The sequence below is a fragment of the Sturnira hondurensis genome, unplaced genomic scaffold, assembly GCF_014824575.4.
Source record: "Sturnira hondurensis isolate 20B ecotype Veracruz unplaced genomic scaffold, ASM1482457v3 Scaffold0006413, whole genome shotgun sequence".
In the NCBI taxonomy this organism is placed as follows: Eukaryota; Metazoa; Chordata; class Mammalia; order Chiroptera; family Phyllostomidae; genus Sturnira; species Sturnira hondurensis.
The window spans coordinates 20,385,510-20,408,121 of NW_028079044.1; the positions used below are offsets into that span (position 1 = coordinate 20,385,510).

Sequence of the window (22,612 nt, forward strand, 5' to 3'; positions counted from 1 at the left end):
ACATTAAGTTATCAGGTGTGAAAAATCTGGCAGCTTCTGTTGTCCTTTGTTTCTTAGTTGAAAGGCATAGAAAGTAATCCATGTGTAGACTTGAGTGACTTTTGTGAGCTCCAACCTTTAATAAGAGTTCCAGCATGTCACAGGCTCTCAGTTGGCAGACAGTAAATGATTGTTGAAGTTAACTTAGGCATGGTTTATTATATCCTCTGGGTGAGTTTTAAACCATTTCTAAATGCAAGTTAACAAAAAGAGAGAGAGAGAATCAAAACTAAGCCCAGGGAGAGATATGAATACACAAAGACATATGCATATGTTTATGGCAGCTTTGTGTTTAATAGCTAAAAATTGGAAACAAATATCCATCCACTAGTGAATGAATCAACAAAATGTACATTCATCCAGTGGAACACCGCTCAGCAGTAAAACAGCGGACTACTGATGCACGCCACAACGCAGAGGAGTCTCCAAAGCATCATAGTAAATGAAGAACCCCAGACAGAAAAGACTGCATACTGTACGGTTCCATTTATAGGAAATCCTAGAAAAGACAAAACTGTCAGGATAGAAAGCAGATCAGCTGTTGCCAGGGCCTGGGGGGGAGAGGAAGGCATTGATTAGAAAGGGACACAAGGGTACTTTCTGGGGTGATGGGAAATGTTCTCTGTCATTATTTCAGTGGTACGTGTGTGTATATGGACATTTGTTAAGATTCATCAAATTATACACTTAAAATCAATGACTTTTATTCAGTGTAACTTATACCTTTAATTTAAAAACAAACAAACCCAGGGCAGCACCTTGAATGCCTCACAGACTGACTACTTCAATTAGAGAAATAACCATTTTTAAACATCAGACTTTGAATGCCTATTTTTAACAAGATACTAATATTATTTTTATGATGAATCCACGTAGAATTTTGAACCCTAAAGTGTATTTGCATAGAAAATGGAAAATGCTCAGCTTGCTTTAATGTCTCATTGCATTTTTGCTTTCTCTTTACTTCTCTGCCCAACCCAGAAAAGCTAATTGAGGGACTCAAATCTCCTGACACTTCTCTTCTGCTCCCTGACCTCTTGCCTCTGACAGATCCTTTTGGTAGCACTTCTGATGCTGCAAATGGTAAAGTCGCCATTTCTGTTTCTTTGGTAATGCATGATGTGTGTGTTTATTTCAGGAATGGTAACTGGGTAACAGATTCCCTACCGAATAGCCATGGTGAGGAGCGGAAATGCCACCGAGCCTTCTGGTGTTAGATGATGCCTTGTGCTAACCCAGAAACCAAGACTCCTCTCTTAGCATGTCAAATGAAGGTTTTCTCTGCCTTCCAGCTGCACACCACTGTTATTTTTGCTTTTCTTGTTATCCTGAGATTTCTAGAGTGATGTCTTATAAATGAGGAGGAATGTGGGAAAATTCACATTTAATTACAAAAGCTTCATGGAAAAAGTTTCAAGCTGGACCTTACCTTCAGTAGATTCTTCTTTAGAAGGCCTAAGTATCAGTTATCAGCAACTGAGAAAACATATGCCTGGTGGTGAAGCTTCAGGCATAGAATCCAGAGGAGGGGCTTGGTCTTGTTTGACCTAACATTTCTCTGTGCTCCAACTGCAATGCCAGGCAACACCGACAAAATGCCCAGGGCCCCTCCTGGAGTCCTAGAACTCAGAGAGGCCATGACACTACAGAGACGTGGGCCTCTAGCTGGGGGACGTCTCACTGTGCAGAATACCTCCCAGCTACATCATGGGATGGGATTTGAGATGGACTAGTGGCCTTTGCAAACCACAGAGGTTGTGAAAGGCTCCTAAGTTTGTCCCTTAAGGAAAGCAGAATTAGCAGGAGATATTAAGGTGCCTTTCAGTCTATGTCTTCTGATGTGGAAGAAATCTCCTGATGGCTCACATTCTGCATTTATCTATAAAAACAGACTAGCCACAGTGGTTGGTTTTGCACAGGCATGCCCAATCAGCGAAGCGCAGACACTCAGAGCAGCAGAAATAAAGTAACTTACTGCGCTTCCATCTCACCTGACACTGACCTTTTAGAGACCTTCACAGAATTGTCCAAAGACCCTCTGACTGCCTGCCCCTGATCCTCTTTCTCCCTTTTTAATGCTCTGTTACAAAAGAAAAAGCTGATGTTGCTGTTGAGAGTCTCATACCAGGACTGGAGCCCCCGGCGCCCCAGCGCCTCCCATCTCAGACGGAATCTGTGACCTCAAACTGCACAGGTCAGTCAGGATTCTCTGCAGCAGCGGGATTGGTCAGTGTGGTGAGCCCTTAGAGGTGGTCTTTCCACCTGCAACAGGTGGTCCTGGGTTTAGTTTGTAGCCTGGTTAGTTCCTCCCAGAAGGGATGCCCTGTATTGGTATAACCCCAGCTTCTAGATTTTGAGTGATGTGTTTCCTCCCTAAAAAGCAGAGTATTTTTTGGAGCCATGTTCTTTGTAGAGTGATCCCTAGGCTTTTGCTGATTACAGTCTTTCTTTATTTAAGATCTTTACAGTAGTGGCAGATTCCTTCCATCCCGTTAATCAGAGAACTCTGCTTAGCTATAAGGATGCACATTAACTCCTCCAGGTTACTGAGTAGTGTGTCCCCTCTCACAGTGGTATCTAGGAGACCAATGTTCTGTTGTTGATCCTGCTCCTAGCACAGCACTTTAGTCATTTATAGGTGACTTGCTGTTAAATTGTAGGCAAAGTTGAAATCTTTCCTGGTTCTAGCATTACTTTTACCGTAATTTCAAAGTTCACTCCTAGTAAAATTTCTTAACTGCCCATAAATACAGATTTAGTAACCTTCATTTCTTTTGAGTCCATAATCACCTTGATAAAAGTGTCCAGTTTCTTAACTTAGAAACAATTAGAAATCTAGGAAGTATGAAAATTAACTTATCCAGATTTTAAAAAATAAGCACAGAAGACAATATGGTTTCTTTTCCTTGTGCTTACTTGGCTGTTTTCTCCTAGAAAACTTTCCAGAAAATAGTTCATGTGTTAAAATACTTGTCTTCTTTCTGTTCTTTAAAAGCAAATTATATATTCAAAGGAACAATTCAAGTTTATACTAGTAAGAGACGAGATCCTTCTAGTTTGAGCAGGAATCCGAGTTCTAGAAAGTATTGTTTAGCCACTAGTAGTAAACCAGGGACAATCCCCTTCTAGTCATATTGGACACCTCATCCTGTAGTAACTTCTTTCCATGAGTTTTTAGGGAAAATTTAAGTGAAACTCTTTTTTAACAAAAAGATTATTCTTTTAAAGAGAGGTGAAGGGAGGGAGAAAGAGAAGGAGAGAAACATCGATGTGAGAGAGTAACATCTATTGGTTGGGGCTCTCATACATGCCCTGATCAGGGACCGAACCCACAACCCAGGCATATGCCCAGCAAGGAATCGAACCAGCGACCTTTCCCTTTGCAGGATGATGCCCAACCAGCTGAGCCACACTGGTCAGGGCTAAGTGAAACTCTTTAGTTGCAAAGTTCTTTTTCCCAAATGGCTTTTATTGGAATTTAAATCACATACTTGCTTTATCTAGCCATGCCTGAGCAAAAAATTCATCCATTTTTATATGTTAAGGTTAAAAGGAATCTAGAAATACATGTTTCTATAAATGAAATCCAGAGTGCCTAACAGGTTTCTTTTAGTTTTCTTCCTCCTGCCTTGGCTCATATGTGTGACATGTAAGTGCAGTAAGTTAAAGGCCAAGGTCTAACCCCGTGTTGTTGTATGTGCCATTTGATGCCATCACTGACCTGGGATGCTGGACTCAGATTCTCTCACCGGGGAAGATTCCCTGATCGATTGCTCTCTGCTTTCTAACCCTACTACTGACCTCCTGGAAGAGTTTGCCCCCATAGCGATCTCCGCTCCAACCCATAAAGGTAAATGCTCTCTTCTTCTTGGGCCCACATGTATCCTTCAAGGAGAGCTGAATAACTGAACATTTTCCTTACCAAAAGTCTTTGCTAGTGAAGTGTTTAACCTCCTTCTGTGGAAAACTTGAGTTTGCGATCTCAGCCACTGTCATAGCCCCTCAGAAAGAATATTTAGTGAGGCTTAGACAACAGATGGGTGGAGGCATTACTGCCTGGCAGTAACCCGGAGTACAGGGATTCATGCGATCCAGGAAAGACAGAGCACATACCTTTGAGGCCAACTTAAGTAGGTGGTTGAGTTGATTAGCCAGACTGTAATTATTAATATGATAGTTGTTGGCCTTAAGACTTAAAAATGGTTCATTAAATATGATGTAAAAATTTTGGACAATGATAAATAGGCATTGGTCCTCAAAAGTGAGTCTTCAAGAAATTGAATTTGTAAAAGTTTTGAATTTTAGTTAATATTTGGGTCACAGTTGATTACTAGGTTTCTTTTTTTGATCTGCCATTTTCACTTCTTAGGTTAATACCAGTTTATAATTTTGGACAGACGTAGCTCGCTTTGAGTTCTATTCAGTGAGAGTAGTTTGTGGAAGTGACAGGCACAATGCCTGGCTTACTGTGCGCAGACATCCACGAAACTTCTTTCCGCGCTAGGGTCGAGCACGTGGTTTTCTAGAAGGAGCAAAGACTTAGAAAAGGAAGTTTAGAATCCTCTCTGCAGGGAATTAAAAAACGAAGCCTCCCCAAGATGAATGAAAAATAATTAGCCTGTGGTTTGTGGTGGTAATAGTTGAGCTTTTGTTTTCACCTTTTATGGCATTAAATGATTATAATTTTGTGGAGTGTGTAGAAAGAAGTTACCTGTTAACCAAGTATGTCTGGCAGGAGTGTGTCAGCAGCAGTGTGTAATTTCAGAGGAGCAGTACTTGCGAAATAGGTGCTCAGCTAGCAGGTGGTGGTAAGATGGCCCTAATTAGAAGAAGGAAGAATATTTTAACCAGCTTCTGCTGGAAATCTTAGGGCATGTGATGTTTTGAGACATCAGTTATTTCAAAGTCTTTTTTCCCAATCAAAGGGCAGTGAGTCCTTTCAGAAGCATTTGTTTGCCTAGTATATAGCGGTTGCTTCGTAAAGAGAAATGGCCCCAGCCCGTGGCTTTCAGTTTTTCAAATATTGTTAGGCCTCTGTTTGCTCAGTGAAGAAGATAAATGACTAATTTCTGTGCCTTTGTGAATTGCTGATATTGAAGAAACACCTCACAGTAACTGCAGTTAATGGTCTTACAATGGTAGAGAGAATTCATCCTATAATTCTTCTCTTGCATCATTTATGAAAGTTTTAACATGGCTAGCACTAAAGCATTTTTTTTCATTTCTCTAAGTTTTCCAATTTTGCTACTTTTATTTCAACTCAGGAAAATAAGCACTTTCATCTTTAAAATTTTGCAGTGATTGTACAGTTGGAGACTTTGTGCCTCTTACATGTTCTCTTATTTGCTAATCTCTGTTTCTGTTGTCTCTGCTCGTGTACTCGCCTTCTGTGTTAAGCTGCAGAAGATAGTAATCTCATCTCAGGTCTCGATGTCCCTGAGGGCTCGGACAAGGTGGCAGAAGATGAGTTTGACCCTATTCCTGTATTGATAACCAAAAACCCACAAGGTAAGAAAGAGAGGATGGGGAAAGAGCCTGACATCAGCCCTCCACAAAAGAGTACCACTGTACCTAATCTACGACAGGGGCAGGGGGGAAGCAACATTTAATGAAGGTTATTGGGGGTAGTGACAATTGGTGTGGGCTGGACCAGTAGAGAGAGATAGAGGTACTGCTAGAGGTTATCTTAAAACCTGACCATGGTGGGGTTTTTTAGAGAGAAGGAAAGTTTTAATGTCTGACTAAAAGCAGGTTTTTACAAAGTATCAAGCCTATAAAGCAAAGTGATCTTTAAACTTGAAGGCATATGTCAAAAAATGCACCAAAGTTGGGTTTTTCTTTTTAATCGTGATCAGAACAATTTGTAATAAATACTCTTCTCAAAGAGATTAATAATGATGCATTGGTATAATCTACATCTTTTGGACTTTTGTGAAGCATAACTTCCCTCTTTGATGGATTCAAATCATTCGAACGTGCCACACAACACTGACTAGCAAAGGACCATCTCTCTATATTTTTAAAACTTGTTTTTATTGCTGTAGTCTTAGAAACTATTTTCGCTCCAAAGCAAAAATTATTGATTTTTTACTCTATCAAGGAGATGACTCTATGTTGTCCAGAAGTTAGTACAGCCAGCCCTTATCAGGCAAAGCATACATCCATTGAAAGGTGCCCTGCCATTGGACGGTGTGCACACAGTGCCTGAACCTTTTGTGGGAAGTGGTAGAAACCTAACTCATGTTTAAAGACCAACATGTAAGAGTTTGCAGATGTAAATTGTTGCTTCTCTAGGGTTTTGTTTTGGTTTGGTTTTTTCTCCTTTGCTTACTCTGCACATATAAACCTTAACCCTCTGTGTTTTGTACTGAATTCCTATCTCTCCACTTCTAGGTGGGCACTCTAGAAACAGCAGTGGGAGCTCTGAGTCCAGCCTTCCCAACCTAGCCAGGTCTTTGCTGCTGGTGGATCAGCTCATAGACCTGTAGCCGTGACCCAGTAGCAGACGCAGTTCTGTAACCTTCATACCGTAATATACATTTTCATTACGGAATTATAAGAAAAATGATTTTTTTAAAAATCTGCAAATAAGGAGCCCTGTAGCCCTTATCTCCTGCCCCTTGCCTTCTCCTGTAGAAATGATAAGGAAAGAAAATCACTTTGGCCCTCCAGATATTCCTTGGCCAGTTCCTCCCTGTTCGTTTGCTGTGTTTTCTCATTACCCTTCTTCAATAGCATTATCTTAAATCAAGCACTAGATGCCATAAGCTTCACCTCTGCTGGAACCAACTCCACCAAAAGCTTAACTGTAACTGAAACTAGTGAATTGACACCTTTGCCTCATTCTTGCTAGGAATGGCCTCCCAAGTCAATCCTCCCAACCCCTGTCTCCTTTGGCCAGATGCTGATGAATGTGTTTCTCTGTTTTTGCTTTTTCATCCTGCTGCATTATTGTGAAGACATGGCTTCTTCAGTTGGTCTTAACTCTAGGCAGTAGCCTGGAGACAGGTGTGTGGTTTGAGAAGGGTAAAAATGACTGATCGATGGTATATGTTTGAAAAGAGAAAGTGAGCCCAGCTCTAGCCAACCAGCTGTGACCCTGTTTGATCATAGACCTAGCCAAGGGATTTTACACCCCATGCAGCCTGCCCGGCATCCGTCCAGCATTCTGGCTTCCATTGAACCGTGATTTCTCAGATCTGGAGACGTGACTGCAAGTACTTGAGATCTTTGGATGAAATGTGTACATTATATAAATCCCAAGTATTGCCATTCCTTCTCATGTTAACCATCCCAAGCTGGGATCTCAGAATTAGACCAAAACAAGACAATGGTGGTAATATGATACCTTTTATTAGAAGACTTTTCACTGGGGAGGGGGGTTGAATAGGGGAAGGGAAGGAATTGTAGCAGAAACAGATGTATTTTTCTTGTGATTTTTATTTTGAATCAAATATTGTAAATTGTGTATAAATGAAGATGCTGAATAGTTCTGTTTCCACTTGGCGTTTCAAGTCCGATATCAGGTGTCTGTACAGGGTTTTGATCTCTTTCCCTTGTATAACTTTACACGGCAATCCTATGGTGTAACATATGGAATCATTTTGAGTAGACTTGTGTGTTGCTATAAGCTTTCAGCAGGTCCTCTGTCTTTGTAGAATAAGCATGTTGTTTATTTTCAGATAATAAGAAATAAGTGTTCTGACAAGCTAGGCACAGTTTGACTCTGGCTACTTACCCTTCTTTCTCTCTGATGTTTGTTTGAATTGAAGGGTGCAGCCAATGAAATATGTTCAGCTGGTTTTCCTTGGCTTCCTAGACTGAAAAATAAAGCATAGTTCCCCACTAACCTTAGAATATTGTTCATAAAATAAATAAAGGACCCTGCACTGACATAATAACAACATGCCTCATGGTCACCCTCTGTATATGTCCTTACTCATTTAAGGGTATTTCTTTCCTTACATGGAAAGTGGTTTTCCGACATCACCCTTTGGAAAAGAGGTGGGCACAGAAAACCCCATTGTGGTTTTCTTCCTTGAGTGCCGTTTTCCATGATGAGAAGGGAAACTCTTAGTTAGTCAGATTTGTACAGATAAAATTCCAAGCCCACTTGTTTGTTTCTCTATCTAGTATTTTTGTTTCTTCTTCCTCACACTTGCACTTTAAGAGGGGAAAAGAAAGTTGAAGAGCAACACCAGTGTGCAAAGCACTGCACTTTGGAGGTCAGGCTCTAACCTCAGCAGCGTGGGAGCAGCTTTGAAAGGCATCAGAGGAGAAGTCTGGGTCTTTCAGGCTTCCTTCTGGCTTTAAATACTTCCCATGCCAGCTGAAACTAGATGAGCTTAGTAAAGACCTCTATGAGGATAATGGATCATTTTCAAAATCGAGGGAGGCACATCCTTCCTGCTAAGGATTAAAAAAGACATCTTTGAAGAGCTCTTCATGGTTAAATAGCAACGAAAGTGGAACTTGGTTTGCCCCTTTATGGTCAGGAATATTATTGAAGATCAAAATTATGTTCTTTTTTCCTGAACATAGAAAGAATGTATAAATAATGAAGGAAATGTTTATTTTTAAATAAGAATAATGTTTTATGCTTGTGTTTTCCAGTTTGATTTTTTTTCATACATGTATTAGAAATATAATGAAATATCTAGTTTCTTGAAACCATGGCGTGTACAGCTTAGAAATTAGATGTCTCTAAGTTGCACCTTTCGTGTGTTACCCTAATTGCATTGAGATGTATTATCTAGTCATCTGGCTCAATAAAATTTAATATAGGCTGTTAATGAAAAGAATAGACTAAAAGCCAGAGACAGGATGAGGAAACCTGAGGTAGATAATGACATGAAATGCTTTAGGAGTAGGGTCTCAAAGGGGATAAACTATTTTTCTGTTAAGGAATAAAGTGAGTGTGACCTGATAAATGGAGCCTTTGATATATAGCATCATCCCTAAGCTAAAAGGATTTATTTGAGATGAATGTAGTGTGCTGATAGTTAATAGACCTATGGAACTATGGACTGAGCTATAAAAGGGACCTTAGAGATCATCTTCTCGTCCACCCATTTCATTTTACACGTGTAGGACCTAGGGCAGGGTAGTGAAGAAGAGGCCTGTGCAGGACAGACCACCTGAGATCTTGCCTTGACCTTTGCCGGTCACTGTCTGAGTCACCTTAAGCAGGCACGTCACTCCTCAGAGCTACTGTTCTTATTTACACAATGATGGGTTTGGACTAGATGGTCTCTGAGATGATAGAATTCTAGGTTTCTAAGTAGGTACTATTATGCTCTGGGAGGACTATGAAGGATTTGTGTATCTTGATGTTCTCCAGTTATCTAATGTAGTTCTTGCTGTAGCAGCATTTACATTTTAGAGAATTATAATGGGCTTTTACTAACCTGCATTGCTCTTTCGTGGTTATCTGAATAGAGGCCTAAACAGGACAGAGTTTGGGGGTTGGTTTCAATCAAAATGACCAACTATTGGCTAAAAGAGTGAGGAAAAGTATTATAAACAAAATTAATATTTTATCTTGAGAAAAATAAGTTTTTGGTTTTTTCCCCTATAATTATCAGCAATCCAAGTTCTATAATTCTGTTTCAAAAAAGGAACCATAGATGTTCCTCCTTTAAACATTACACAGAGTGCAACAAAACAGTACCAAATTTCAGTACTTTTAAAAATGTGTAATCAGTGATATGCTTTATTAAAATGGACAAATACTGTAAGCATGTGTTTTTTGAATTGGAGATCATATTTTCTAATTTATTTTTTAAATTTTTCAATCATAGTTTGCATTCAGTATTATTTTGTTTTGGTTTCAAATGTACAGCAAAGTATATGCATATCATGTAAGCATATGTTTCTGATTTGCTTTTATTCTAACTGTGCAAAAATAGTAACTAAACCAGAAAACATCACAATGAGGTTTTTTCCCCCTTCAGAGCATTCTAATTACTAGACTGCCAAATTCAAGTCCCAGTGTTTTTAAAAACATAGGCCTCACAGAAGATAAAGTTTAAGTGGTCACTTATAAGTATGATTATAATTAATGATTACTTTAGCAGATATATCAGAATGCTGACATTTAATTGAGTATCGTTCCCTGGTTTAACTTGGGAAGGTAATATTTATTCTAACGATAAATACCATCATTTAAGTTATTTTTGAAACTCCTCTCCTGAGAAGTAGCATCAAGGAAGGTAATAAAGTATAAGAAAATTAGCTGCATTCTTATCTAAATTGGTATCACTTTCGGCCTGTGAAAGTATGTTGTCTTTCTTGATCTACTTGCTTCTACCACTGTTTCCAAAAGCAGAAGCACCTCCCTAAGATGAAGGGTTGTTGCTGTGGGGGATAGTAAGGAGAGTGATCCATAGAAAATTCCCGAAGAGAACCTATATAGTTCTCTTAATGGAACTTTGTGGGAAGTGACAGTGGTCATTCTTCATTTCCTTGATGTTCTGAACAAGGGAATATCTGTGGTTTTGCCTCTTTAGTATGGCTTAGAAAATTGAAAGATAGATATTTTAAAATGCCTCCAAAACAGGTTATCACCTTGTTCAGTATCATTTCTTGGCTCTTCCTGGAATAGAATTATAGAACTTGGATTGCTAATAATTATAGGGGAACAAACAAACAAAAAGGAACCTATTTTCCTCAAGATGAAATGATTTTGTGTATAATTCTCTTTCCCACTCTCCTGGCTGAGAATTGACCATTTTGATTCAGACCAACCCAGTCTGCCCCCAGGTCAGAAATGTGTTTGCCTTCAGCAGGGCTGTGGGAAGCCTCGCAGTGGTCGGGAGGGATCTGATCCAGCCAAACGAATGCGCACTGTAGGTGCCTTGGGCCAAAGTGAAGTTTCCATGATGAAGTTTGCCTGTGAGCCCCCTGAGTCTTTAACTTTCTCAGTTTATAAAGATTATCCAGATCCTATAGCCACTAACTTAAGAGTTTGGAGATAAAAATGACAGGATAGCCTCATTTTTTAAAAAAAGTCAGGATTGCCCAAAACACTGAATTAAGCAAATTTGAAGCTGCCAAGCAGAACAGAGAAACACTATCACATGGATATTTGAAATGGAATCTTTGTAGAAACACTCCAGATATCATAAACCTATCTTTTATTCCTGTTTAGAGACTGTACATTTGCCAACCCAGAGTTCACCTTTTCCTTGTCCATGCTACTGGTGTTCCTGGATGTGCTTGGGTTATTTGAGTAAATGAATCCCAGTGGCCTCCATTTCAAGTAATCTGTAGTGAGATACTATTTTGTTTCTCCTTGGTACCATTAAACCCAGGTGGGTCAGGGAGGTGTTTGGGTAATGCAAAGTTACTGAATGGTGGTAGTTGCTAGAATGGAAGACACTTTCTTGGTTCCCACTTTGATGCAGTGTCTGAATGTACTCTTCTCCTGCCAGTATTCCACTCTGCCCTATTGCCACCCCTTGGTCACGTGGCTGTGTACTTACCACAGGTCTTTATCCTGCTCTTCCCAAGAAGACAGAGCAAACCAAGGTACATGACGCTATCTTATGCAGTAAAAGATGTGAAATTTGAACATTGCTATACAAGTATTGTATAAAAAACAAGTCTGTAAACAAATTTCTTATGTAAACATACAGGGGAATAAAGACTTTTATCTGTTCAAACGGGAGCATTGATGCACAGAGATATAAATAACTAAAAATAGCTGTTGTTTTCCTGAGCTGAAAACCCACTTTTGCAAAAAGGATTTAAACACATTGTTGAGTGACAGTAAGTACCAGTGCATAAAGGGAGTGTGGACACGTGTGAGAGACATGCTGAGGACAGTTTAGTGAGTCATGGCTGCCCTGGCTTCTCCTTGTGGTCAGGGAGAGTGAAACCCCTGCACGCCTGCATTTGATGTGACCAGACACGGGGCTGTAAAATAGAGCACAGATTTTCAGCTCTCCTCTAATTTAATCTTCAATATACGCAGGCCAGTTTAATAAACCATTTTATGTTGGCAGCAGCAGTTTTATGCCCAGGGAGAAATCTCTTTCATTTAATTGCTCCTTTGGCTTGAGATACACAGCATCACAAGCCAGTGTTGGCTCCCATCAAATCCCTTATTCCCCCAGTCATGGGTTTTAATGCAACTACGCAGCATATGGTAGGACCAAATGCTTAATTTCATCATCTAAGCCAAAAGCTCATGGAAAGTATTAGCTTGATGTACATCTCTTGACTCCCCGATTTGGCTCCAGAGTGTGAATTGCAACTGGTACTACATTTCTGAAGTTCTTGTGAAGGGGTATTTGTGTTCTACTTGCTAACTACGTATATGAGTAGGTTTTTCAATACTCCCAAGTCTTCATTTTCAGTTTTTGGCAAGAATCGTGTCCTTGGTACTCTCTGTATTATTTAGTTTTATAGTATAGGGAAAAATAAAATTCTGGTTGTGCATGATATATTGTACTAATAAACATCCAGCCAGACACTTAAGTCTTCAAATTTAGATTTTAATTTTTTATTTTATTTATTTATTTACTTACTTACTTACTTATTTAAAGATTTTATTTATCTTTAGAGAGGAAGGGAAGGAGAGAAGGAGAGAAATATCAGTGTATGGTTGCCTCTTGTGAGTCCCCTGCTGGGAACTGGCCTGCAACCCAATCAGGTGCCCTGACTGGGAATCAAACCTCGATCGTGTGGTTCACAGGCCCGCTCTCAATCCATTGAGCTACACCAGCCAGGGCTAGATTTTAATTTTTTTAGAAAGCATGTTGATGACCCTCACTATATCCGTCTGATAAATTTTTCAGAGTAAACCTTTCTCAAATCATTCAACACTAGTCACTGCTTTGGAACTTAATAGGGAATTAGTAAGGATAGTTGCCAAGCCATCAAATACTTTTGAGAAAACTTTTCCCTACTTTCTGAAGCATATGAGCTCTTACTGAAATCTATATAACTTGGAGCCTCAAAATAGACTAAAATAGAGTTTTGAAATGTGTGCTTAACTTTAACCTGGCACACAACCCTACAGGAAAGCAAGAAAAATAAATGTGTTGTTTAATTTGATGTGATAAGCCAAAATAAAAAGAGACATGACCCAGTTAGGGGAAATTAGAACAAAATGTTCTACCTTCAGCTTCATGGTACCGAAGACCCTTGTGCAGACTGTGAGGCCAGGTCCTGGGCTTAAGCCCCTCCTCCCAGGAACAACTGTCAATCTCTATTGAGCTTTGTGGTCACAGGGCATCTGCCATGCATGCCATTGGTTGCCAAAGGACCTAGACCAAGGCGTGAGGTCAAATTAATATAAACCCTTCATTGCTAGTAGGCAGACTACTTCAAACATATTTCCTGATGGTACAAGGCTATCTTCATGTACAAGGACTGTTCACCTGAGACCCTGTGCTTTCCCTACAAGAACACACTATATTCCAAAAAAGACCTCTAACTCCCAGCCAAACTTAATGTCTATCCTCTGGTCACAGTTATTTAGAATCTCTCCTTCTCTTGACTACCTTGTTTCTTGTGCTTCCACTGCCAAAATTCCTTGAGGGAGTATGGTTGTCAGCGCTTTTCCAAGTCCATCAGCAATGTTTTGGTCCCCAGAGTGCCAGGCGCTAAGCTTCACAGTGGGTGGTTGCTCTCTGCCCTGGTCACATTGCACCTCTTCTAACAAGAATGACCAGGTCGAGAGGCTTGGCCTTCTCAGGAGAAACCTTTATATGTATTTTTCTGATTCTAGAAGCAGATTCATGCTAAAAAAGACAGGAAATAGGTCTGGCCTTGTTTTGAAGGTTAGGTGTTCCCTTCAAACCCAATATTACAGTATTTTTGTATGTGCGTGAATTTTAAAAGTTGCTGGGACTTTAAGTATGACTTTCCCATTACTCACCATGAAAGTCATAGAATAGGGTCCAAGTTGGCAGGCTTCCAGTTGACCTGACAAAGAGCCCACTTTTTCACGGAAGTATTCTTATGAGTTGGGCATGTTCTTCCATCCTGTCCAACTCTGGGTATGGGCATCCTTGCCTGGTGCTCAGAGTTCTGGAAACACAGTCTAGCCCTGCCGGCATCCAGAGTGCCCAGGTTCTGTAGGTAGCTGCTCTTGGGTAATCTCTGCACACAAATTAATTTCTCTGAATTCAGTTTAAATTTTTCAAAATCACTAAGTCCAATCAAACTAGTGTTCATTTTCATTATTGATCTGTACAATGCCAGAGACGGTCATTGACTTGACTAAATTCTCCATTTTTTTTTCCTAAGAGATATTTTGTTCTCCCACGGAAACAGCTTTTGATAGGCTCAACTTTCAGGGTAGTTTTAGAAGTTAAGAAATTGTGCCTTAGTTTTGGCAACTGAAAACTCTGTCTATCTGATGCCATGTTAGAAAATGGTCCAAGGAATTTGGGGGTCCTCTCATTCCACTGTGCTTGGCAAATCTTATTTTGGAAAACTTCTTTTTCCCCTGTCATTTGAATTTGCTCCCAGAAATCATCCTCTGGGAATCATTGTGACAGATCTAATATCAGTATACTTTCCTGAGAGGTTGGGATTATGGCTTTTCACATACATTGCAAGGGAGAAGGTGAGAAGGTGTTTCATTTACTTCCTGTCCCCTGACTAATGTTATTGTATCACGCAAGTGCACGTATTAAAGCTATAATGCAAGGAGAAATTTATCCTCTTCAAGGTCAACATACTCTTCAAATACTATTCAGAAAGCCATTTGGCATCAGTACAGTATTTTACCTAAAGACTCTAATGTGGAATTCATCAAAGGCATTTAAACTGTTAGGGAAATGAAAGTGGGGGAAACCACCTTTTTGTTTCTGGAAACAATGTTTAGGGTCAGAACTATTAAAAAGAAGTACAGCAAAAAAGTTATAGGATTCAGAAAAACAGTATTTTGGTACAGCATCTAAAGTGTTCAGGACTCTCTCTATACCTCTCTTTACAGTGTAATGTCTCTAAATGACTGGTTTCCCAATAAACTGATTTTGATGCTGCTTCTGCTGTGTTCTGTGTGCTTAATTTAAGCAGAAACTTTAATGAGAGTTTCTATGAGTTAATGGTTTGCATAGAAGAGAAGAGGGTTATGAGGGGAGGGGCTGATTGAATCACCTCTTTACAGAGGTTCCGAGTCACCTATAGAACCCAAATCATTGTACCAAATGTTCTTATCCTGGTGGGTTGGGAAACCCATGATGAGATGATGCCTTTACCCCCAACCACCCTTTCTCTGGATTCTTCTTGCTTAGTTACATATGCCTTTTTCCTGCCCTTTTGCTAACATGTGCCCAATGACATACTTCTAACCTGCTAATATTTCTTGGAAGGTAAGCTCTCTTGCATTCTGATAATTGTCTATTTGATTTTAAAAGCCAGAGCACCCTGAGGCACTTCTACCTAGATAGAAATAGACTAGTATTTTAGAGTTTGCAAATACTTCTGTAATTTCCAATGCATTTCACTCCTTCTGCTTAAAGAACTTTATGTTGGATTCACTTAAGCAGAGGAAACCTTTGTTAACTTAGAAAACTGAAAACAAAGTTCCAGAGCAACTCCAGCTGAAGTTGGAATTTAATATGACTTTGCTTATGTTTCCTCCCCTGCTAAAGTGCCTTCAGTACTCCTATTTGAGGCGCTTTAGTGCTGTGTGAGTAGTGCTTATGATCAATCATCAAGTAAACTTGCATTTATCAAGCAGCCGTGTTTTATTGCTTTTCGGGGACAAAAGAGGAGTATGTCCTCAGAGTCTGGCCACATGTCAGATACTGAATTGAATTCGTCCCAGACAATATTTCTGCATACTCTGGAACCATCAAGGTACATGTGGAGACGAGTGAGTGGGTTTGTTTTCATTCCATCATGAGCCAGTGCCAGGTAGAGCAGGTGCCAGTGCCCAGCCCCGCGAGTAGGAGCATTGGTAGTTACGCTGAATGTCTGTGTGCTAACATCTTCATTTCCTTTCCTGCACATTGTGCTTATCATGTTCCAAAATGTGAGACAGTGATTGGTTGTGTTCCAGTCTGTGTGCAGTTTCCTTGCCTGAGTTTTATTTTTCTGTTTTTCCTTTTCCATTTTCAACATCTATTATTTGGTCCCACGATGTTGCCGCTGCGGGTTGGCCATTAAATGTTCCAAGGAGCATTGAACTGACCTATGCATTAATTCTGCGTTTTGTGCTTTTCTAGGTCTCCAGAGAGAGCCCAGTCCCTGTCCTGTAATAACTGTAGAGCACTTTAAAGAATCAACGGGTGTTAAAGGCCTTCCCCTGTATCCAGACCCCTCCAGAGTACCTGACATGAAAACTCAGAACAATTTAGAATCTGACTACTTGGCCAGAGATGGCCCTTCAAGCAACAGCTCATTCCACAGCAGTGAAGAAGAAGGGACTGACCTCGAGGGGGACATGCTAGACTGCAGTGGGTCTCGACCCCTCCTCATGGAGTCTGAAGACGAGGATGAGAGCTGCAAGCCTCCGCAGGGGAAACTGGGAGCAGCAGTCTCATTCACTCAGGCAGAAGTCTCTACCGAGGAAGCAAAGGCAGTGCAAGGTGGAAGAAAGAACCAATTTCAAGCCCTCATACAACCAGCCACTGATGGCATTGGTGAGCCAGATGTTTTTGCCACAGCCCCCTTCCGGAGCTCAAGGGTTTCAGCTGATGAAATGGACATTTTCTCCAAAGCCCCATTTATCTCCAGGGGCAGTGTGGCTCCTTCCCAGCCAGAGGAGGCGGACGTGTTCTTGAGAGCTCCTTTTACCAAAAAGAAAAGTGTGGAGGAGTTAACAGTTGCCCAGAGCACCTCCCAGGAGATGCCTGTGCAGGCCAGTCTTCTCAGTCAGGCAGATGATGTCGCTGTGCTCTCGGGCCTTGACAGAGCAGCGTATGCCTCTGTCCGATCTCAGTATTCCATGGCTGGTTTTGTCCCACAGTCCAGTCTCCCCCCCCATTCTGTGCAAGCAGCAGACCATCTTGACAGCATCTCGCCCAGGGGATCCTCCCTGGAATCTGGGGGACATCCTAATGACAGAAACAAAGGACTTCAGCCCCAGCAAGAAGCTATCTCAAGCCCCGTGGCTGGGAAACCATTCCTCCCCCAGTCTTTATCCAAATACTCCCGTCACTATAGTCCAGAAGATGAGCCAAGTCCCGAAGCCCAGCCCATTGCTGCCTACAAAATTGTTTCGCAAACCAACAAGCAGTCCATAGCTGGCTCTGTTTCCATCACGTCCCTTTCCTCCAGGACTACGGAGCTGCCAGCTGCTGATCCTTTTGCTCTAGCGCCATTTCCTTCAAAATCAGGCAAGCAGAAACCTTAAGAGCAATGCCTGAGCCTTAGGCCTCTCTCTCTTCCCTACCCTGAATAACCCATCACACCACTCCCTGCTGAGCCTTCCTGACAAGAAGTATATCAATTATCGTCTTTCAGTTCCCTGGGTCAGAGCAGAATGTCAGTCAACAGACTCAAGTGCAAAACCCCTTCGAGTGTGCTCATTTCTTTTGTTTATATTGATTTCTGGACTTTCAGGCATTTCCACCTTCACCTCTACCCAGAACGTGGCTACCCTCACCTCCCCCAGAAACTATTTAAATCCAGAAACACTTCATGAACCCAACCCCAAAGGGGCCATGTTACCGCTGGTTTTAATTCCTGCAGTCCTGTTGTGAGTCGTGTCCGTTGAAGAATCAAGATCAGTCCCGCCAGGACTTGATTCAGTACTCTTGAAAAGGGGATATTTCTGGAAAGAGATGCAAGGTGAAAATCCTGCGTTTCAAGAGGAAGTGTAATCCTCCAGATAGAGTCATTCCTGTAAAGCCAGCAGCTCTAGGATTCTCGCATCTGTCTCCGAGTCTGCACCAGCCAGGCCGGCCCTCGGGCAAGTGTGCCTGTGGGTGTTCAATGTGTGTCAGATCTTTTCCTGTCGAGAAGTGCAAACAGACAAGTTATCTGTGCTCGTATCTCATAGTGTTGAGCCTTCCCCACATCCACGCCCCTTTGTAAATTAGGGAGTGCACAGGTTGGGTGTGTGCACGCATCCATGCATGGGCTCACAGGAAGCATTTTTTCTCTAGGATAATCCTGTTCCACCAGGCCTACCTCCACAGTCACTCGTTTGCTGGCATTTGCCCCCTGCACTAACTTACTTGAACCCTTTTGTTTCTTAGTTCTTTTTTCTTATGCAAAATTGATTTCAGTGGCAGGTGTAGGAAATTGTGCTGAGGCAGGCTCCAGAGTAGAGTTCTTTTTCTCCCCAGTTCACTGTTGTGATTAACAAATTCCATTTACCTGATCATGAAAAATTAATTAATTGTTTATATGTCCCCCTCCGAACAATATAAAAGAGTACCTTGTTGCAGTTTCAACCCCTCGGTCTATGGTCTTAGTAATTTTTAAAAGTACTTAAAGACCTGCGTCTGAGCATTCCATGTTGTCATTATGGAATTAAGGTTGTTTATTTGTTTGTTCCAAATCCTTACCGTCTTTCTCTGCTGCCTCTTGAGGAAATATAAATCTGAGACTGTACATAAGTTTGTATGGGAGAATGGAAAGAGCTGCATCTGTTAGCCATGAAAACCTTTATTCTCCTTCCTCTTTAGATGTTGAAGTTAGCCAGATAGATGACTGACTTGTGCTTTTGAAATGTCTTCTCTTTCTGGAAAGGTCTGACTCATTCCTAGCTGTTTTCCTACCCTTTATTATTAGTGCCTTAAAATGAAATTTATGTCTCAATGGGAAGACTTCTGTTGAGAAAATTCAACTTAATGGGGAGAGTTGCTACACCAAGTTTCAGTGTGAAAGCTTCTGTGACTTGCAGTAAATGTTAGGGAGTTTTTTTTTCCCATTAGCTGGAGAAATTGAGGAAGTTGCTTACCAAGCAAGATGAATGATTTAAGATTTCCTGGAAATTCAGCCAAGAATCAAGCCTGAAGGTCAAATTCTATTGCAGTTGATGAGGTGTGATAGTCTTAAATTTGAAGCTCATGAGTCTTGGCAGTAAACTATAAACAGCTGCTTTTTAAGACTTTCCCTACACTTGTCTCCACCTATTTCGAATGTCCAGGTTAAAAGATGAATAATTGGCACTGATTCCGGGCTGCCAGCGATGGTTTTCCAACTGAGCTTTCTTTGTGCCAGAAACAAATGTCTTTTACTTTGTTAGATGCTAAGTGTTCGTTCTAAGACGTTTCTTTCAGCCAGTGATCATCTCTGACTTTTCTGTGTAATAGTGGGTGCAAAATTTTCTTTCAATTTGAGTGAATAGTTTTAGCTAATGCATATGGAATCTTGTACCTTGAACCCTTCCCTTTGACATTATCAATTAAAGCCTTCAAAGGCAGGAGCCAAGAGGATAGACATACTCAGGAGAGTTTTCACCCCAAATTAGAAACCCTTAAAAAGAAGAAGGTCCTAATTCACTCTTCCAAGTATTCAGGATTACCTCGGTAATAGCCCTGCAAAATGTTTTTCCTCTGGTTATTTGATCACATCCTCCTAATCAAGCAGCCGTTTAGGTTCTCAAAGATAAAATCAATAAAGTGATGGTGATTTTTGTTACGTAGTGGAATCATTTGTCAAGCATGGACTTATAACCTGTTTTTAGTCTCATAGAGACCTATGTGGTTGGAGACGCTAAAAACCTTCTCTGGTTAGGAAATAGAAACACAAATTGCTATTGTATTCTTAGTGATACATGAAAATGTTTTGACTATGGGAGGATATTAATTATTAGCTAATAACTAGTGAATTCAGCAATGATCTTTGGGTCATATAGGGTGAATGCATCATTGAAAGATAAAATGTTCTTGCCGGAGGCCAGCCCAAATCTGGAAATCTGGAAAGTTTATTTTGAAGGGAATCAGGAGTGCTCAGGGAGCTTTGAGTTGAATTAGTAGTAAACACATGTTTCCAACAACTACACTGCAATAGGTTAACATTAAAGAGAAAAATATCTATAATAGTCAACAAAATACTGCACTTCTTGTTCTGGTTTGTTTTATGTGTTACTGCTTTATACATCTGATAGGCAATGCAGGCACTGCATTGTGTTACTGTTCACTTCAGTGGAGTGCAGTGAGCCAGAATATTTTTAGAATAAAGCATTGAATCACAACATGTACTGATGAACTCTCAAATCATTTGCATTAATTGACTAACAAGCACTATTGAAATAATGAATTTTCTTACTTGTGGTGAAAAATATTTAGCATATCTGTTCCTTGGGCTCGCACACAGCCCTGAGCTCCAAATCCTTGTTGGACTGGGAAATGGAATGAACAAAATTCATTGCTAAAGCAGGTGCTTGGCAGGACCTAAGGGAATCTAGGTCATAAAGTCTTTCATTTTGGGCCCACTCATTGAGTTTACATTTTCACATGTATAGGCTAGTGAGTATGTGTTTATATGCCCATATTCTGAGTTTAATTTGGCAACCAAGATAGTTGTTTCTAAACTTTGAGGAAAAATACTAGTATCTTATACTATAACTTAAGTTTTAGAATACATGTATATGAGTGTTTTCAGCATGTATATATGATGTTCAACAGACATTTCACTGATTTTGGTTTATTTAAAATAAGTGTAACTACCAGAGTGATCTGACAATAGAAATTCAATCATGCTGTATTTGATTCCATAAAGAAAAGTAATCAAAACCTAGATTCTATAATGTCTATGAATTATATCAAATAGGAAACTTTATTACATAGGAAACTAGAGAAGGGTGAGATCAAACTCTCTAACAGGAAGGATACAATTTAAAATGGAATCACTTAGGTCCCTTTAATAAATGTCATTCTGTGTCTTTGGATTTGAATTGGAGAACATATGCCAGTCACTGTGGAATGGCTGTCTGCACAGAAGCAGTTTTTGAAAAAAACTGCAAAATGTTCTGAAAATTTGGAATCCAGATTACTTTGATTTAAGGGCCATAGGCGAGACACCGAAAGGTCCATGGCTTCTAAGGAGTTAGGGGCACCTTGTAAATGCCACAGCCACCGCCGAGTTCTGATCCTCCAATCCTGCCTGATGGAATAAACATGAAGATGTTAAGTGAAATCATGTAATATAAAATCTTAGTTATTTTGATGCCTTTGTCAACTGCTACTTGTAGTTTGTTGGGGTTTTTTTTGTTTGTTTGTTTGTTTTTGTTCCTTTTTGTTTTTAACCACCAGGACACTTGCAAACTTGTGACTTATGAAGTTCACTTGAGGAATTTCAAAATGCTTGAAAATAAAAGTAGTGTCCAGTTGGGAATTGTTCTTGTGTTCTTTTGCTACAAAATAAGTTTGCTAGATTGCTGAGAACAGCAGGCTGGCTCACCTTAGATGTGGGAATTTAAACAGGCAGTGTCTTGATTCCCAGATTGCTGCCTTGCTCTATGACTTCCTGGTCCTACCTGCCTCATTTGCACCTTGACTTTTATTAGGAAACAGGCCTTCCACATGCGATGCCCAAGATCCCATCATTAAAACACTTTCAGACAGCTTTTCTCTGCTCTTTCCTTACCCCTGCGAGTCTTCCTGGCTCATCTTCCTTATTTCTGTTCCCACTTCATCTCCTCACATGACATCACCCTATTATAGCCATACCAATAAGTAGGTAAGAGGTATGATTGAGTGATCATGTCAGTTTTTATTTGCCTCCCTTTTTACTGTAAACAGTTTCTTCTTAAATTTCAGTTTAGCCTGTGATAATCTCACCACACTGGAATAATTCAGAATAAGAATGAAATGGCTCACCTTCCCCATTTCTTATGGACTAGAAGAAAGGATGAAGAAAGGTTGACAGAATCCCATCCTTACTCTGTGGAAACACAGCCCAGAGTGGCCTAGAATGCAGGGGCAAGTTTATGTGTGAAGGGACTCTAGAATAGCATAAAAAATAGCTAAATGTTAACCAACATACTGGTGGTTTTGTCTACTATTCCCGTAACTTGTAATTACACAAGAAGTTTAGTCTTGAGCTAGTTCCCAGCAATCTCAATATGTGTGGCACTGTTGAGTTTATAGTAACAATGTTTTGTTCTTAAAGTCAAATCAATGTTATTTTCATTACATTGTAATAGAACCATGCATGCATGTTAAAGGGATCTGTTTGATTCCTGTGGGCAAGAATTGCAGAAATGGTATTTACCAATATAAGTTAAAGTAAGACTTGGAGAGTGAAAGGTAATGTAGCTTTTCACTTTGAAATGGCAAATCAGTTGTATTCTCTTGAGTCTACCAAAGACTCCTGATTGGACAGTATGAATGGAGTGTGTGTGTGCACATGTGTGTGTGTGTGTATCTCATGCTTTCTGCCATGGTGTTAAGACCGCCTAATAAAGGCATCCAAAGAATAGCAAGAGATGACAGTCTATATTTGGCATAAGTAAATTTGGTTCCCTTTGCCAAGAGCTCTCTGAGTAAGAACTAATGTTCTTCTAGATAAAGGTGGAAAAAAATCAGCCATTGCCTCATTTCCACAGTAAACATGCTCTTCCCATCCATAAGAATGAAACTCGTGTAGCTCAGTGGATTGAGCGCGGGCCTGCAAACCAGACGATTGTGGTTTGATTCCCAGTCAGGGCACATGC

At 40.4% G+C, this 22,612-nt stretch overlaps 1 protein-coding gene across 15 annotated transcripts in view; it reads left to right on the top strand.

Annotated features, from left to right (window-relative positions):
- The window catches only part of AAK1 (AP2 associated kinase 1), a 167,086-nt gene extending 145,795 nt beyond the window's left edge, over positions 1-21,291 (top strand). For 4 of the 15 annotated variants that reach the window (XM_037048175.1, XM_037048177.1, XM_037048176.1 and 1 more), the window contains exons 18-22: positions 1,021-1,122; positions 2,132-2,233; positions 3,779-3,889; positions 5,437-5,547; positions 16,227-21,291. In XM_037048175.1, coding sequence (XP_036904070.1) covers positions 1,021-1,122; positions 2,132-2,233; positions 3,779-3,889; positions 5,437-5,547; positions 16,227-17,356 — 1,556 coding nt within the window. In that variant the 3' untranslated portion in view covers positions 17,357-21,291. Of the gene's footprint in view, positions 1-1,020; positions 1,123-2,131; positions 2,234-3,778; positions 3,890-5,436; positions 5,548-6,432; positions 8,598-16,226 lie in introns of those variants that run through there. The other 11 variants (XM_037048188.1, XM_037048190.1, XM_037048189.1 and 8 more) reach the window with 6 other exon arrangements.
- The last annotated feature ends 1,321 nt before the right edge of the window (positions 21,292-22,612 follow it).